We start from the raw sequence: 18,248 nt of genomic DNA, 5'->3' as shown, positions 1-18,248 counted from the left end.
GGCATTTGTGGGGGGTTGCTTTTAGCAGAGTAGTTCCTAATCTACTTTGGAAGAACTTTCATGGGTCTTGGAGAAAGCACAAAGCACATCTTTGAAACGAGTTTCATAGACTTAAGGTAAAATCTGAAGGGTTTTTCTTTTGAGTGTGGAAGACCTTCCTCATAATCCTTGCTCTGTTGTTAATGAACATGTCAATCCACAGAAGCCATTTTCACCTGTACTCATTTGCCCTTGGTGACAGAAAGATACACATCTCCCCTCACAAAAGGAAAAACTAAGAAGGCTGGTAATTTGTAGTTTCACTGCTACAGAGTAACCGTGTTGATAGCTGAGAAAACCCTTACTTTCTCTCCTTAGCAGTGAAGAGGATATAGTGGAAGTGAGTCCTCCAGACGTGTGGTGATTTCAGTATCTGCAGCCTTTCCTTATCAACTGCTGAATGTCTGGAAACATGAGGCAGGGTCCTACAACCTCACCCCCCAGCAAGACTTGTGAACCTTTAAGACAGTTTTAGATAGTTTGACTCAGTGGCAGCAAGACTAGATTGCCAACAGATAAGGCCCAATATTCAGGGGCTGATGAACTTCAGATGCATTTTTATCAAGAGATATTTTTGCCCCAGATACTTTTGCTCATTAATCTTGTATTTGAAACCTGAAAATACAGCATTCAGATGTTGGCAAAAATAAAAATGATATGAGCCCATCTAAGCTGGTAGATGTGGATTGGTAGGCCCAGCACCATGGGGCAGCTCAGCACAGCCCCACTAAGATCCATCTGAGCTACCATGGAGGCTGCCTCAGGCCACATGAAGGACCTGCTTCTCTAGTGTGCCTTTTGTCCTGCCTTTTGGCTGGTGGATCCCGTCACAGTTTCTAGCTCACAGCTACAATAACACTTCCTCAAAGGAAGCTTTCCTTGTCCCTTATGAAGTTAGGTTTCTAGAGTATATCTCACAGCACCCTGTGCTTCCTTATAGCAACTATACTTGTGTGTGTAGAGTTCATTTCTTTTAGAATATTTAGCCTGATCCTCTGTGTGCCCAGCATATACCAGCTCAGAAAGTATCTGAATAATAGTGAAACTAGGATTTAATCATTTCAGTTATATAAAATGCTGAAATAATTTGAAAAAAAATGAATCTAGGATGAAAACCACATTTCAGTTATGTAAAACTAATATACAGTTCCTTTTTATCTACTAGTTACCCATGTAATTTTTTTTGACTGAAGGAAATATTGGTGTTGGAACTAAAACCTTAACGATCTTGAAGTAGGGCTGATGCTGTATCATCAGTCATGATGGCATTTCCTTGTTTAGGTTCTAGGAAAATTATTTCAGAAATCATATTGAGTATTTTAAAGTAATTCAACATAGAGTATTAGAAATGATACCAAAAATTTAAAACCTACAAAGTTCTATTGAAAAAATTCAGATTTTTAAAAAGTGCTTTTAGGTTAGTAGCTTTAGGTTAGTGACTGAACGTACTTAACTCCATTCTTACAAGTCTGCTACTGCTTTGAGTGACAGTTATCCTTCCAGATTGCAAAGTATGCCAGGTGCAAGGGATCGTAGCTTCTACCCAAGACTTCCTTTTGTAGATAAGGAAATGGAAGGTTGTATCAATGTCGAAAACGTATCATTGACGATGATCATTTATGTTTTTTAATTTAGCAATGTGAGTAGTTTTAACATTTATTGTTGAGGAATGTAAGTAGTAGTAAAATCTTGTGTTACAAGATTTTTCCATTTATATGAACTTTCACTCATTTTTCAGAATCTGTTCTAGAGACAGAGACCCCAATACAAAAATGAGAACATGTATGCATAATCAGAAGGATGCAGTGCAAATGCCTAGTGAAACTCTGAAAGCAAAAATGGTGCCTGAGAAAGTTCCCCGCAGATGTGCCACTGTTGGTGCAAATAAAATAAAGCTAATGAGTAATCTAAAGGAAACGATTTCAGGACCAGAAAAGGGGTGGATTAGGGAGAGTAGCACAAGACTGCCCCGTCGAAATGCTGCTGCTGCAGCTAAGAAAAATTCCTGAATGTTTATAAAGAGGATGACACAACCATAAATTCTGAAAGTGAAAAGGAGCTAGAAGATATTAATAGAAAAATGCCTTTTTTAAGGCGGTTCAGATCCTGGAAAGAAAAAGCACAGTAGTGACTATGAAAATGTAGAGTAGAATTGAAAACCAGGGGCCACAAGTAAACTGGCAGTTGCATTCTGCTCCTAGCTCTAAACGTTAATCCCTTGTTGGCACCTTCGGAGGAATTTCTAAAAGCCATAATCCAGTGGGTCAAAGTGGGAGGACGGCTTCCTCCTAGTCAGCCCTCGTACAGACACACGTTACAGAGAATTCTGAAGGGGAAATAGATTGTGGAGCCTGTAGCTGGAGAGGCGGAAAGAAAAGACAAATGGCCTGTCATGAGATTATTCCTTTCCAGAAAGGGAGGGCCTTGAAGAAATCTCTTGATTCTTCAGAGGAAGAAAATAATGGGAATTGTACAGGGTTGAGATTTCAAAATCTCAACCTGATGCTAATTTTCAGCGTTCTGCATTACAGTATAAAATTTCAGACCACCATGACTATAGTGTCATTAATGAAATAAGAGAAAAAAAGGCACATTTCAAGAGGAAGTGCCATTGAGCCTATTTGACTTTTTTTTCCTTTTTTTTTTTTTTGCGGTACGCGGGCCTCTCACTGTTGTGGCCTCTCCCGTTGCGGAGCACAGGCTCCGGACGCGCAGGCTCAGCGGCCACGGCTCACGGGCCCAGCCGCTCCGCGGCATGTGGGATCCTCCGGGACCGGGGCATGAACCCGCGTCTCCTGCATCGACTCTCAACTACTGCGCCACCAGGGACGCCCAAGCCTATTTGACTTTTGATTGAAGCAAATACTTTAACAAGATCCAGTCCCCATAATTCGCAGCCCCGAAAGTTATAAACAACTTAAACTATAGAAGGACCTGGGGATTCAATGATGGGGATGTTGATAAATGAGTTCTGAAGTAGAGCGTTGGAAATAGACAATTAGAGAAAATCCATTAGTAGTATTCTTTTGTTTATAATACTGGAATTCATACTGAATGGTGACCACTTGATATGACTAATTCAGGGAATATATATTTTTCTATGAAAGCTATGAAGGTGACTATCACAACTTTTTCTCATTTTTACTTTCATGTAGCAGCATTTACAGAGATGGCCAAAATGTGCCTCACTATGAGGCAGATCTTAGTTTTAATGACATAGAAAATAAAAAGTGTAGATCAAAACAGTCATATTTTTAGATGATACAGTCACATCCTCTTATGTTTCTCTATAGCACCTTAAAAGAACTTTATGAACTTATTACAAATTTATTGCAGTCTCATCACAATGGCAGCATGTCTGGGCTATTTCAGTCCTTCACTAGGATTGGAAAATCTGGTCTTGATACTATAAAGAACTTATTTGCAATGAGGTTTAATTTGTTAATAGTTGAAATTAAAATCACCAGATTAAATGAACGCACTGTCAAATCTTTTTAACATGGTAACATGCTATTGGAAAACTGAATTGTTAGAAGCAAGCTGTTCTCCCATTTAAAAATATCTGTGAATATTAATATAAGATTTGCATGTGTAAATCTGAGAAAGTAAAATATAGAAACTTAAGGGTTTCTATTCCTTTTTCATTAGACTAATGTAGTGCATATTTTTTGGTTATACAGATCAACTGAGTGTCTTGATTACTTGAGAAATTTGTGGTTGCATGTCTGCTTAAAAAAAGGCTTTTTGTTGTCATTTTCTTTTTCTTAGCATAAGCCAGAGTATTTCTAACCTACGGAGTCTGTGTTCTTTGCTCTGTTTATAGTATATTTTCATCTGAAATACTGATACCAGTAACTTGTTACTAGTACAGGTGAGAAAGGGAAGAATTCCTAATAAACTAATATTTTTAGGTGCATGAGGTTTGATTTTTGATCTTTAATGAAATGTTTAAACCCATTTTCAGTCCCATATTTACACTTAATTTCATAGAAACTTCTTATTGGGTATGCTGTGTCCTCAACAAATGCCATAAAATGAAAATGTTAAAATCTCAGTTTAAGACTATTTTATTCAAAGTGTTTTGACAGGTTCAGTGTCATGAAAATTTCATTTTGAAATTATAACTTACTGTGGTGGGGTTAATTTCTGTCAGTACTTGAGATTGTATCATCAGCCTTCTTTCATAGTGGAATCCCTTTTCTGGTTGACTTTTTAATTTGAACATATACGTGCCTTTTTTTAAGTGTTTGGCCTAAATTTATTGTAACTGCATGAAGTAAGCATTTGTTTAAAATTTAACATTCTTGTAAAACTCTCTCTCTCTGAAATGTATGCAGAATTTTAATCATGGCTAAATGTACTATCATTACCCTATTTATAATTTTAATCAGCTTTCCACAAGTGATTTTTTTCATAATGTAATTGAAATCAAATTTAGATCTTACTGGTAAAAATGAAGCTATTTTATTGAACAGAAGGACTAAGTGATGCCCAAACTTTTATTCTGCAATTCAGTCATTCTATAAAACCAAGTAACCCAGGAGTGTTAATGCAGTTTTAAAATATTACACTGGTAATCTTGTATATTCTAGCTTGCTAGCTATACCCAAAGTTTCCTAAGCTCTAACTGGATAGCAATTTGGTCTTATTGTTTATACTTAAATGTTCAAATTTCTTCAAAACTCAATATATTATTTTGCAGTAATGTGTAAAATTGCTAAATACTGATTTTATGGAAAGGCTTGTTCCACTTCTTTAAACAAGATGTTTCTAGCAACAGATTTCTGAGATTTTTTTTTAATCTCAAGAGGCTCCCCCGACCCCAAATTAGCACTTAACTTTGTTACTATTTATTGATAGGGTTTCAGAATGTAAGCAATGCCCTCTAGTTTCAGCACAACTAAATCTAGGTGAATGGACTTTTTTTTCCGTTGGGTATTTTCATTTACACTATGGTATAGTGTCCCTTTTCTCTCCTGCTTGGATTAGTGCTCCGTTAACTTTGTCTCGATTAAATTTGAAAGATGAGAACCAATTCAAAAATTACGTACTTTGCTTATTAATGAAAGGCTATTTAAAACGAAAACAAACTTTGTATTAGAAATGGCCAAGTCTTAAAAAAGAAGCAACTATTTTTGCATTCTCATTAAGTCTTTTAGATCAGCTTGACAAGCATCAGCTTTTGAAATGTGACTTCTTATTGCCAGAGTAAAGGCTCATTTTTACAACACCGCGAAGCACTGTATTTCTTCCTGCCCTCCTCTGTCCACTGTCCCTAGGACGCGCCGGGCTGGCACCTACCTGGGGCGGTCGCGGTTTGAAGCCGGGTGCTTAATAAACCAAAGTTCACCCAGTCACTCCTAACGGAGAAGAAAACGGAAACGGATTTAACGAAGGAAAGGTAACCTGGCTGCCCTCTTCCCGGAGCGCTACAAACTGGGGCTGGGGCGGCCGAGCCCCTCCTCTGCCCGTTACCTGCTGGACGGGAGGCCCCGCCCCCTGGCTCGCCTCTCGTTTCTTGCCTCTCTAGCCCGCAGTCATCCGATCTCTCGGTGGCCCCGCAGAGCTCAGGCGGCTGAAGAATAAACGCGCCGGGCTTGCGCCGCCGCAAGGACCGGGGCGCATGCGCGGGGGTGGTGCCCTCGGGGGGGGGCGGGGGCGGTGTGTGGTGGTGATCAGGAGCGCTTGCGCGGGGCGCCTGCGTCGTGCTGTGGAGCCGCAGTTCGGCCGGGAGGGTGTGAGGGCGGTTATGGCAGCCACGTTCTTCGGAGAGGTGGTGAGGGCGCCGTGCCGAGCCGGGACGGAGGACGAGGAGGAGGAGGAAGAGGAGGGGAGGAGGGAGACGCCCGAAGACGGGGAGGTCCGGCAGCAACTGGCGCGGAAGAGGTGAGGTCTTGGGCGCGACGTCGCAGACCCGGCCTGGCGGGCGCAGGAGCAGACGTGCAGGCCCAGGGGTCGCGGCTGCTCCGCGCTCGGCACCGGTCCTCGAGGGGCACAGGGGGTCCAGACAGCTCCGGGGGCGCCGGGTGGAGGCGGCTCACGGGGCTTGCTGCAGGCTCCGTGGAGCCGTCGGATCCTCGCGTCTTTAAAGGCATTCTTTAGCTTTGATGCAGGTGGTTTTCTGCGGGCTTGTTAGGTTTTCCACCGCTGCAGGGCTGTCTTCCCGCTCCAGGTTTGTCGTGTCTTTGGTTTATGGACATAAGACAGGTCTCTTAGAACTTTCTTCGCCGCCGCACACCTCAGTATTACGTGTCAGTAGCAGATGGATATGTCTTTTTAAAAACTGGATTATTTCCAAACACACAGACACTGGAGAAAATAGTAAAATGACACTTTAAGCCCATCCAGTCACGTAAGTTCAACAGTTATGAAGATTTTGCCACATTTATTTTATCTCCCTCCACCCCCTAGGTGGGTCCCAGTCACCGTGGCCTTTCACCGCTACAGTTTTCCGAATGCGTCTCAACGATATAGGCATTGTCTTACGTATGCTGTCATCCTCCTTAACAATTAATAATACTTTTTGGATACTGTTTAATAGCCAGTCCGTGGTCAGATTTATGCAGTTGTCTCAGACGTGACATTTTACAGTGGGCTTCTGGAAATCAGAATCCTGGCCAGGCTCGCACCTTACATTTAGATGTTTCTTCTTTTGTGCTTCCTTTCGTTTGGAGCAGTCCCCCTCCTTTTTCACCCTGGCTGAGAGACTGATTGTCCTGCAGGCTGTCCCATGCTCTGGATTTGCCTGATTGCTTCCTCTTGGTGTCATTTATGCAGATGTGTGTCCATCACCTGCATCTCCTGTAAAGGGAAGCTCCTTCTAAGAGGCTTGGTCAGTATTTTGCTGGCGCGGATGCCTCGGAGGTGGTATTTGCAGTTTCTCACTGCACACTGTGCCCAGTTGTCCCACTTTTAGGGGTTCTAAGATGGATTGATCAGTGGGTCAGCTGGACAGCTTGATCCCTCTTGTACAGTTCTCCAGGAACTTTGCAGCAAAGGGTTTTACCTGTTAGTTATCGTCGCCTGAATCCATTGTTTCCTTAGGATTATAATTATGTGCTTTATAGAATTAAAGTTTGCATTTTACTTAATACAAAATCATACTTATAGTAGCCTTTTTGTCATAGTATAGTACTGATTACATTTAAATTGCTTTCGTTTTCTTGTGTTAGGGAGGTGCGGCTCCTTCGAAGACAAACAAAAACAACTTTGGAAGTTTCTCTGCTAGAAAAATATCCTTGCTCCAAGTTTATAATTGCTATAGGAAATAATGCAGTAGGTAAGTGCAAGTGCATTAGACTACACATTTTGTTGAAAGAGCAAAAGCTGAAGTTACTTATTTATTTCCACCATAAAAGATTTCTAATGTCTGTTACTTTTTTAGAAAAAGTCGTAGCAGAGTAACTTTGTATCTGAGTGAATTCTATCCCTGCTCATGCGGCACTGTCTTTTTGATAAGCTTGAAAAATGAGATTTAGAGGAAATATTCTTGGTTTTGGGAACTTACGAAGTCAAGGAAACACGGTTTCTAGTATACAGGTTTTCTTAGGCTTCTGGGCCTGTCGTGGCCAGACTGGGAGGGCAGCGGTGGCATGTGCAACACGGCCCCCTTGTCACAGTGGTCCTTGCATGTTTTTGAGTTAACCAGCTCCTTTAAAAACATATGGAGCACTCTAAAAATGACAATAATAATTGCTACATTTTTCAGTACTTGGTTTCTAAGATCTTCACATATATGAATTCATTTGATAGGTTAAAGCCAGAACGGTGCAGAGTGCAGCTAGAACAACGCACAGACACATAAGTACACAAACCTGTATCGTTTTAGGGGGTTCACAGGCGTGGAGGAGAGCCTTGGGGAACCCCAGTGAAGATTCCTTGCCCTGTAAGGTACCCCTAGTGCTTGTAGAGGAGTACATGGTAAATAACTGCTGACTCATTTACATGAAGTTCTCCTGGCCTGAAATTTTCCACAAGGGTGTTACAGTGTGTGTCTGGTAAAGTCTGTCAGCAAACCTGTCTTCTCGATTCCTGGCTCCAGTACCACCTGTACTCAGGGTGTGGCCTTTAACTTCTTGAGGCCTCAGCGTGTTTTCCTGCAAGATGATGGTGTGCATAAGGTTGATGGTCTCCATGGCTCTTTCAGCTCTAAGATTCTCAAGTAACCTGAATATCTTTTTTATTGAATAGAAAATGCAACTTGCGGATCCAAACACTAACTTATGCGAATTGTTTTTCACAGCATTTTTGTCATCATTCATCATGAATTCAGGAGTCTGGGAAGAAGTTGGTTGTGCTAAACTCTGGAATGAATGGTGTAGGACAGTGGACACTACACACCTGTCCCCCACAGAGGCTTTTTGTGTGTTTTATCACCTAAAATCGAATCCCTCGGTATGTGGGGCCTGACTTGTATGTTTAAGTGGGGTTCCTTAGGCATTATTTATGTAGTGTTCCTTTGAATTTCATGTTCCTTTATGTTTCCTTTTGGGCTGAGGACTTCTGCCTGTAGGCAGTGTTAGTAACCACTTTTTTGTCTGGTTCTTGTTTTTTTATTTTTATTTTTTAAAATTAAAAACATTTAAAAAAATTTTAATTAAAAAACCTTTTTTTATTGAAGCATACTTGGTCAACAACGTCACTTTTTTGTTTATATAAATGTTACCGTGGTGTGTTGGTAAACTTCTGAGGAAATTCTGAAATAACTTTTTTAGAAACAAACCAGAAACATTAGATATTTAAACTTTGCCCACATTCAAAGAATGATTTAAGCTGGCAAAGGTAAACATGGGAAAATGCGTACCCGCTGTGGAAGCAGGGAGTTCTGCTTTGTCGCTGTATACCCACCCGGTATTCAGCCAATGCTGAGCACAGCCTAGGGACTCAGTTAACATTGAGCAAATGGATGCTTCGTGCATTCTAAATACAATTCTGTTGACCTTAAGCTTTCATCCTCACCTGATTCATCCTGATTTTTTTTTTTTTTTTCTTTTGGCCGCTCCCCTCGGCTTTCGGAATCTTAGTTCCCCAACCACGGAGCAAACCCGTGCACCCTGCAGTGGAAGTGCAGAGTCTTAACCACTGGACCGTCAGCGAATTCCTAATTCATCCCGATTTTTTAAGTTATGAAAGATAACTCTGTAGCTGATGCCTAGTGGTTTCATTGGAACCGTTTGTCCTAATCCTATCCTTGGGTTCATTGAGAGAAAGGAGTGTCCTGGGCGGTTTGGGAGACAGGTCAGGCAGGTGAGGTGGCCGGGCAGGTGATGTCTGTCTCGCCACCTGCTTGTCTGACAGAGTGCCGTTCCACAGCTGCTGAGTGCTTGAACAGAGGCCAGGGGCAGGGATTCAGACAATGCAAGAAGTCAGTAATTCCATAATACTTTAATGTTAGCCTTGAAAACTATAAAATTTGATTTTGTAATACTTACAGTTTGTTTTTGTAATATGTTATCCAAAGTTATTAAAGTTTACATAAGGATTTTTGTAAACATCCAGTATTTATAGGAAATAAGTAATAAGGAAACTAAGCATTTTTTTTTTAAGATTTTTTGATGTGGACCATTTTTAAAGTCTTTGTTGAATTTGTTACAACATTGCTTCTGGTTTATGTTTCTTGGTCCCGAGGCATGTGGGATCTTAGCTCCCTGACCAGGGATTGAACCTATACTCTCTGCGTTGGAAGGCGAAGTCTTAACCACTGGACTGCCAGGGAAGTCCCAAAGCATGTTCTTTATCTGATCCTTAGTAGGAAGTTTTCACTCTAGAATACATCATGGAGGTCAAGCAGTAGAAATTTCTGTTACTGCATTTAGTTATACCATTGATTGGTTGGGTGTCTCTTGACTATCCAGAATCTTTGTGTGTAGCTAATTCCATATCTAGTCTTTCTCTTCCCCCTGTCCCTGGGCCCTCTTTTTCCCTCTTGTGCTGCTGCTTCATTTTTTTTTTTTTTTTGGCCACACCACACTGCATGCGAGATCTTAGTTCCGCCCAACCAGGGATCGAACCCGTGCCCCCGAAGTGGAAGTGCAGAGTCTTAACTGCCGGATCACCAGGGAAGTCCTTGTGTTTCATTTTTTCCCACTTGTGTCATTAAGTGTTAGTGTTTCTGGCGATATTTCAATAGAAGACAAAGTTGACTTTTATGGATGCTATCATTCCACAAGCATTAATAATCCGGAATGTCATCCTTTTACAGCATTGTGCATTGCATGTTTTCACTTCAAGCACATGGTCTGGACATGGTGGCTAGAATAATATTGCCTTCCAGGCATCAGCAGTGTCCTAGGGTGCCGCTGGGCTGAGATGCTGCTGGGCTGCTGTCCTGATAGCACTTAATGTTTTTGTAACGCTTTCTGAGTTTGATCTTCACAGTGTGTGGCACCACCCACCCCCGGATGGGCAGCAGGCCTGGTGTCGTCTCTGTTTTATAAAGAGGACTCCGGTAGTACTTACTGATAGTATCTTTAGAATCTCGATTCTGTGCCGGCCATCACAGTTGCTCTGTCAATGTGCACTTTTCTCTGATACTAACTGCCAGTAGTGGCTTGATTCTTAAATTTTAAAAAGAAAAATAAGTAAGGCAGTAGCAGATTAAGCAAAACAAGTGTTATCCAGAGGTTATGTTGGGATTCACATGATATGTATATGATGACAGTGTGGGGTGTGTGTAACATTTATTTGACCTGACAGAAAACTCGGGGTTTGATTTTCAGGTTGTGCTCTGTCAATGTAGTTGCTACGTTGCTGAAGATCAGCAGTATCAGTGGCTGGAAAAGGTAAGAGAGATTCTGGGGTTGCTACTTCATCAAGGTTCCGTTTCTTTACACTTAAACCCATGTAGTCAGATGTTGAAGTGGGGTAAGTATTTGCTTTTTCCCTTAGAAATATAGTAGGAGTTTGTTACAGAATATAAAGAATAAAAGAACTCATTTGGCAGATGTGATCAGCAATGTGCTAAAGATCGTTGGTCATAAAAACATAAGACATAGTTGGAACAAGTTACCCCCATGAAACAGAGCAGGGTTGCAGCCACGGGTGAAAATGGGCCGTGCTGACAATGCTGCCCGGAAGCGCAGGGACGGGAGGTGAGAACCTGGGTTCCTGGGGTTGGTGCTCAGCTGACACTCACACCGGGGTTTCATCCATTTTTCGTAGCATTAAAATGGATCAATTGAGGCTTCATTTTGTGGGAAAATTGAGCACATGGTATGTGTCCACCAAAACAAATTTTTCAGTGAAGAACTTAGCTAGAAATTTTAGAGAATAATCATTAATTTTGGTAGTTGCAGGTTATTATTTTTTAATTATTTATTTACTTATTTTTGGCTGCGTTGGGTCTTTGTTGCTGTGCACACTTTCTCTAGTTGCGGCAAGCGGGGGCTACTCTTCGTTGCGGTGCGTGGGCTTCTCATTGCGGCGGCTCCTCCTGTTGCGGAGCATGGGCTCTAGGCGCACGGACTTCAGTAGTTATGGCTCGTGGGCTCTAGAACGCAGGCTCAGTAGTTGTGGCACGTGGGCTTCGGTAGTTGTGGCTCGTGGGCTCTAGAGCACAGGCTCAGTAGTTGTGGCGCACGGGCTTAGTTGCTCCGCGGCAGGTGGGATCTTCCTGGACCAGGGCTCGAACCCGTGCCTCCTGCACTGACAGGCGGATTCTTAACCACTGCGCCACCAGGGAAGTCCAGTTGGTAGTTGCAGGTTATTTTTAAATGAAATAGCCCTTTTATATACGTCTTTTCAACATTGCAACTTAAATCTTAGGCATATTTTTATGTAGGTATTACAATTAAGTTCATTAGAAATAAAAAATTTGATGTACACCTGCTTTAAACCAGATTGGCATACTTAGAAACATTTATTAAAAGTTATTCAATGCATTTTATTAAATGAGGAATTTTCTAATAAGATCTGTGAATCTTATGGTTGTATATATGATTTTATGCTGTGTACCTATGTGTATTTTCTAGAGAGAGGGTCCATAGCTTTCAGCAGATATCAGAAGGGTGGGAAGCTGCCATATTGATTGTATTGTCAGTTTATGTAGGACGTTTTATTATTTTTGTACTATGGAACAGCTGTTCTCTCTCAGACTTGAAAAAATGTAGAATTATGCATTTCCAAAACAGAATTTTTTAATCAGTATTTTCCCCGCCCCGGGGATACTCTTCGGGTCCCTCTGCTGTTGGGTTCATGTCAGCTGCATAATCCTGATAATCACACACAGTCCAACAGGTGTCAAGTATTGTGGCTTCAGATGATAAGTATTTTAGGGAGGATGATAAATCAGGCCTTGTGAGTAACGTTATAGCCCTTAAATGGGACGTATCTGCTGACAAATGTATGTGGTGTTAAGTTTTGTGTTTATTTATAAAGCTACACTACAATTAAAGTCGCCTTATAAATCACTTACGGCACATAATATAAAATCTTCAGTTCCCTTGCTATTTGAAATAGCCATTTTGCTCTCTTCATAAAATATTTTCAAACAAGGTGCAATGACCTAAAATCTACTCTTTTTTTCCTTAAAAGATAGCTGCTTTTTTTTTTTTCTTCCATCACCAAAGATTTTAAAAGCTGGAAGGGTCCCTGGAAATCCATGAAATACCAACTTAGGTGGACATTGAGGTCTTGAGCGATTGAAACTTAGTCTACGATTGAAATAAATTTAAAAGCGAATTTAAGAATCATTTGCACTGATACAACACTTATGAGTGCAACTTGCAAGTGATGTTCTTAGAAACATCCTTAATACAGTGTTCTTGAACCTATTATATTAGTGAAAGGATCACTTCCTGTTGCTGATACAACACTAGTCTAAGTGGAGCGTTCTTAGAGATACCTGTGTTAGAAGAGATCTTGATCACGTCACTTTATCCAGTAAAGAATGGGTGTCATTCCCATTCACTTCTATTCAGTGTAACACTGTTCTCAACACTGATTGCAAGTAGTGATCTTAGAAACAGAACAAACTGGAACAAACCAAAAAGAATAATTTGCAGGCATCTGTGGCGGGCGGGAGAGGGCGTAAACGAACAGGTGCTCATAGTTGAGTGACTGCCTTACCTGCCATGGCATCCCTGGCTGTTAGCTGCTCTGCCTCCTTTGTTCCTGACTTCATTTAATCCAGATCACACCTCCCTCAGGTAAGTAGCCCTTAGTTCACAGGGGAGGAAGGTAACTTGGAGAAGGTTACCCAACTAGAAAGTGACAGAATTAAGATCAGACCCAGGTGAGGGCACAGCAAAGCATGGGTTTTGTTTTTCAATGGACAGTTCCACCCCTGCAAGGTGTGTGTGTATGTGTGTATATATATATGAATGGTGTAGATAAACAACTAGAGGGATGTTTCTATTCTGTCACAAAATTATATATATATATTTTTTAATTTGAAATCAATTTTGTGCTAGGTTTTTGGCTCTTGTCCAAGGAAGAATATGCAAGTAACTATTCTTACATGTCGACATGTTACTGACTATAAAACTTCAGAATCTACCAGCAGTCTTCATACTCCTTTCCTGAAAGCCCTAAAAACACAGAATTTCAGAGAGCCTCTTTGCTGTTCACTGCTAGAACAACCAAATATCGTGCATGACCTTCCTGCAGCAGGTGGTATTACAGTGCATAGCATTCACATTTTATCTTGTTATTACTTTATTCATAGTTATGAGTTGGACCAGTAGGGATCTTTTTGAGGCCGTTTGTTAATGATGATTGATGCCATTGTATTGCTGTTTGTCCTCACTAATTGCTCTAGTTGCTGGTATATTCTGTTTGGTTTGTGTCTTGAAACTTTCCAGACACACAGTTGTATGAGAGCAGCTCAGAGTTCTTAACTGTTAGCTTCCGAGTTGCCGTTTCTTTTTGGTCTTTGATAACTCATCATGCAAGCTAGTGTTAGATGTAAGTTGTTGGTGTATGAGAAGTTGGTAAAGTACGTTTTAATTGTCAGAATAGAAGCTTCAGATATTGAATTTTGGTAGTTGCTTCAATAGTTTATTTTTTATTCCTGTTACCAATTATACATGTTGATAATTATACATATACATGTTGATATGATTTTTTATTCCTGTTACCAATTATACATGTTGATATGATAACATCATATCAAATTATGATTGTCACTTTTTAGTGGCTAATATGTTATAATAGATAATTCAGTGTTATTTGTTAATAAATAAAATGTTTTTAACTTTAAATGTTAAATTTACTAGAATAACTGGCTAAATATTTTACATTGTGCATTGTATATTTATTATTTAGTTTACTTTAGTGTAGTCAGCAAAATTTTAATCTTGTGTCTTAGCTAACCCAGATGTGTCTCAGTAGTATGTTCAGAAAATGCAAAATAAACATAATTGTAAAAGCAAGAGATAACTTAGGAAGATAAATTGGCTTTGAAAGAAAATGTGCATTATAATTGGTTCAGAATGTCAGTAAATGCTTTGATTAAAAGAGGCAACAGAGATGACTTTTTAAAAGCAGCCTTTATGAGTTAGAGGTATTTAATTTCAAAATCATATAACAGAAAACTTAAGTGATTTTTTTTTCTTGTATATTCATAGTTCTGAGTTATTGTCAAGTATGGAAAATCTCTGCAATTCTGTACTTATGTTATACTGATGTGATGAAATTAGACCTAATCACAGTTGAAGCTTTTAAGCCTGTACTTTCTTCCAGAAGCTTGAAAAGTTTGGTTAAGGTAAGGTTTTATCTCATTGACTTAATAGCTGAGTTATTATAATGAACTTAGTAACAAACATAAATGTATGGTATCAGTGTGAAACCTAAGCAGCACGTAGAGATCCTTTTTTCTCCACGTAAAGAGAAAACTGCTGGTCTGGCAGTTTGAATTTGATTGTCACATATTCTTCTAGATATACTTCTGTAACTTGGAGAATATTTTGTTCATGTTTTGTCAGGATAGATCAGGGCTTTAAATCCCAGATGTTTGTGTGGAAAGATGTTTTCACTGTTCAAGAAGTTTCTGTAACTAATTAATTTGGAAGGTGTAATTTTTGAGAAGGCATTTTTGAGCACAGTATGGATCAAATTATCGTCATGTTTATTCACTTAATTTTACATGGGACTAGATGAGATAAATCTGTTCCCTGTTCTCAGTCTGGATATATCTGTGGGCTCCTTTCCCAGAAAAATACATATGGGAACATGTATAGAAAAGTTTTGCCAGTAATTTCAGGTAGTTTAGGAACTCCAATCCTCTCCCTAAGAGATTAGCTGAAAGTCCGTGGACTCCTGGTTTAAGAACTTCTTCCTTAAAGGGAAGAGATTATAACAACATTGTTCCAAGTTGGAAGCCTTGTTTTATTCTAGAATGGCCATTGGTATTAGGGCAGCTTTTCTTGTAAGTTCTGTTGGCGTCATCTCATTTCATAGCTCTCATAAATTAGTTAGATTGTCAACTCCGTGGGAACGTTTTCCCTTTTGGTGTCCCCAGATCATCCTGAATATGATGTGTAGAAGGCCCTCAACCATTTGTTGAATTAGTAAGAGTGAAACTGTAGCTTAGTATAATTCAAGTATATCTTTCAGATGAGCTAGAGTCATGGATAATCTTTCAGACAAATTGAGTTATTTTGTATTTAGCATCTCCTTCCGAGGATATAGTGACTAATAGTGCTGCTTGCATCTGTAGTTAACCGATTGGCTCTTCCCACTTCGTTGAGAGCAGGGGCCATGGCCATTGTGTCTCTTCTGGGCACTTTCACTGGAGCATCTTTGCCACAGACATTGTGGCTGCAAGCATGTTCACTGCAGAAATTTTCATCACATAACTAATTGTCTGAAAGGCAGTTTGCCATAAAAGATAAAATAACGAAAAATAAAAGAGGGACATTAAAAAGGACATAGTGAAACATGAGAAATGAATAACAAATTTAGAAAGATTTTATTGCAAAATACAAAATATTTGAATACATTTAAATATGTAAATTTATGGCGGTACTGTGCAAATAACAGATTCTGTGGGTTGTACGTAAGCTCTTGTCTTCCAAGTTGTACATACATGTGAGCATACGTGTGTATGTATATATACGTATACATATATGTGCGCGTGTATGTGCGTGCACACACACACACACACACAGGCTTGTTGATTTGTCTCTTCTTTCAGCATTGCACCTATTCTTTTTCACCAAAATTTCTTCCTTCATTAAGAGAGATATCAGTTTCCAAGACTGGGATGCATATGTGTGACCTGAGCCTCCTTATTGCCTTGTGAAACCTTTTCTGCACTGTTTGTTCTTGGCCTGTTGTCACATGTCCACTGGTGGACGTTCTAAGTAGTATGGGAAATGTGGACTCCACTCTGCACCTTCAGATCACCGAAGGATTTGTGAACTGGTGTGTTACCGTTTTCTAGTGTAGTACACGATCTGGCTTTATCCTCTCCTGTTTCACACTTCCCCTAAGTTTTGTCACCGTATTTTGTGTCAAGTCGATGTGCATAGTTGTCACGATCCCCTGTTTTAAGACGCCAGGTCTGCTTGTCACCCTGCACACCATCATGAGGGCCAAGGCTTAAGTGACTTAGAGAGTCCTGTGTCAACAGAGAGACCCAGACTGTCGGCCAGTTGTTTCGTCTTCTGTAGCTGAACTGCCGTGCGGCCAGTTAGCCCCGCGGTGCGCACAGTAGAGAGGAGCTGGGGCTGCAGCAGGAGGGCCGGGTGGGTTCTGCTCGTGGTGCAGTTGGTGCTCAGGGCACAGACGCTCCAGGAGCATCTGCACTCATTCTCAGACTTGCAAATCATCTGCCATGTGGGGTTTAAGTCAACTTCCAGTGTCTAAAAATATTCTTTGGAGAGGAAATTTAATTAACTTTTTTAAAGTGGCTCTTTGAACGGTGCTGTTTTCTTAATGACCAGATACAGTCATCCTGGCTTAGGTCATCTCTTCTGTCCTTCTCAAAGTGGTATTTGGTCAACAAAATGGAATTCTCTTGCACGCCTGCCGCGTGGACCCCATGGTGCTGGGTGGTCCACAGCCTGGAGGTGGCACAGGCGGCCGCTCTGCCAGGTGCCAGCCAGGGCGGGGGGATGGGGGCGAGGCTGACCCGAGGAGAGGCCCCACGGGGAGGGTGGCCCTCCAGCTGGACTGGAAGGGTGGGTGAGTCCTAGGGGGAGGAACGTGCAGAGGGAGGCGGCGTGAGCACGAAGTTGGCAAGTTCAGGGTGCGTTTGAGGAGAGCGGTGGGGAGCGTGGTATTGGGGTGCAGACGGGCATGAGCTCGGGTGGGCCAAGCAGAGTGTTGTGTCCGTCTGAGGGCTTTAGGCTCCCGGGAGACCTGAGGTCCCGGTAGAGCTTCGGGCGGGGGGCGGGGGGGGGGACACGCTCAATGTCGTGTCTGCCGAGCGAGGAGGTGAGGGGCAGGGCCTGTCACGTTTGGTGCCCTTCTCTGCTTCTGCCTCGAGAGTGTGCCTTGCTCCTGACTGAATGCTCAGCCTCACTATATGAACGCCTTTTTTCTCTCCTTCCAGAATATTCCCCAGAGCACAGAGATACTGAAGAAATTGATGACAACAAATGAGATTCAGAGTAACATTTACACATGATTCCAAAGATTGTTTTGTAGAGTATATTACCCATCCATTCCTAGAAGGGGAGCGGCGTGCACTGTTTTGTAGGTTACTTTTTTTTCAGGGAGGTATTTTGAGGATGTTAACAGAATAAACTTATTTTAAATTCATTGTAGTTTTTGTTCCTTTTTTATGGTGGTACTGTTCACACCTGAAATAAGTCAGACGTTTTTCTTTATCCACTAGGTGGGAGTATTGTTTTATTTGAATATTTTAAGGTAATAGAGTTAAATTGTTCAAAAGCTACAGATAACGACAGGTTTTATAATATGGAAAAATATATACTTTGGTGCAAAAATTCTGTATGAAACCTGAAAGTTGATGATCTATTGGTGATTCTTATTATTTGGAAAGGTTCTATTTTATGAGTTCTTCAGTTTTGTTTTTTTTGTGTGAATAAAAATCAATTTACTCAAAGTGAAACCAAAAAATTTGTGTTTCCTCATTTTCAGTAATATCTCACAGAAGCCTCTTTACGCAGACTTTCTGGGCTCTTTTGCAGGGTTAATGTGTCGATGTCCCCAGCTCTACTGTGGTAGAGTATTACACTAGAATGTGACTAGATCGTGAGCTCCAAGGAGCCACACTGCTTCACAAACCCACAAACTAAACTGGA

At 40.9% G+C, this 18,248-nt stretch overlaps 1 protein-coding gene across 1 annotated transcript; it reads left to right on the top strand.

Moving 5' to 3' along the window:
- Window positions 1-5,759: 5,759 nt before the first annotated feature.
- On the top strand, window positions 5,760-17,742 carry PSMG1 (proteasome assembly chaperone 1). Its single transcript, XM_060150944.1, has 7 exons — window positions 5,760-5,925; window positions 7,212-7,318; window positions 8,282-8,433; window positions 10,758-10,820; window positions 13,449-13,647; window positions 14,604-14,740; window positions 17,534-17,742. The coding sequence occupies exons 1-7, from the start codon at window positions 5,789-5,791 to the stop codon at window positions 17,606-17,608; spliced, it is 870 nt and encodes a 289-aa protein (XP_060006927.1). The 5' UTR covers window positions 5,760-5,788; the 3' UTR covers window positions 17,609-17,742.
- The last annotated feature ends 506 nt before the right edge of the window (window positions 17,743-18,248 follow it).

This window comes from Lagenorhynchus albirostris, chromosome 5 (assembly GCF_949774975.1).
Source record: "Lagenorhynchus albirostris chromosome 5, mLagAlb1.1, whole genome shotgun sequence".
NCBI lineage: Eukaryota > Metazoa > Chordata > Mammalia > Artiodactyla > Delphinidae > Lagenorhynchus > Lagenorhynchus albirostris.
This window is presented reverse-complemented; position numbering and strand designations above follow the sequence as displayed.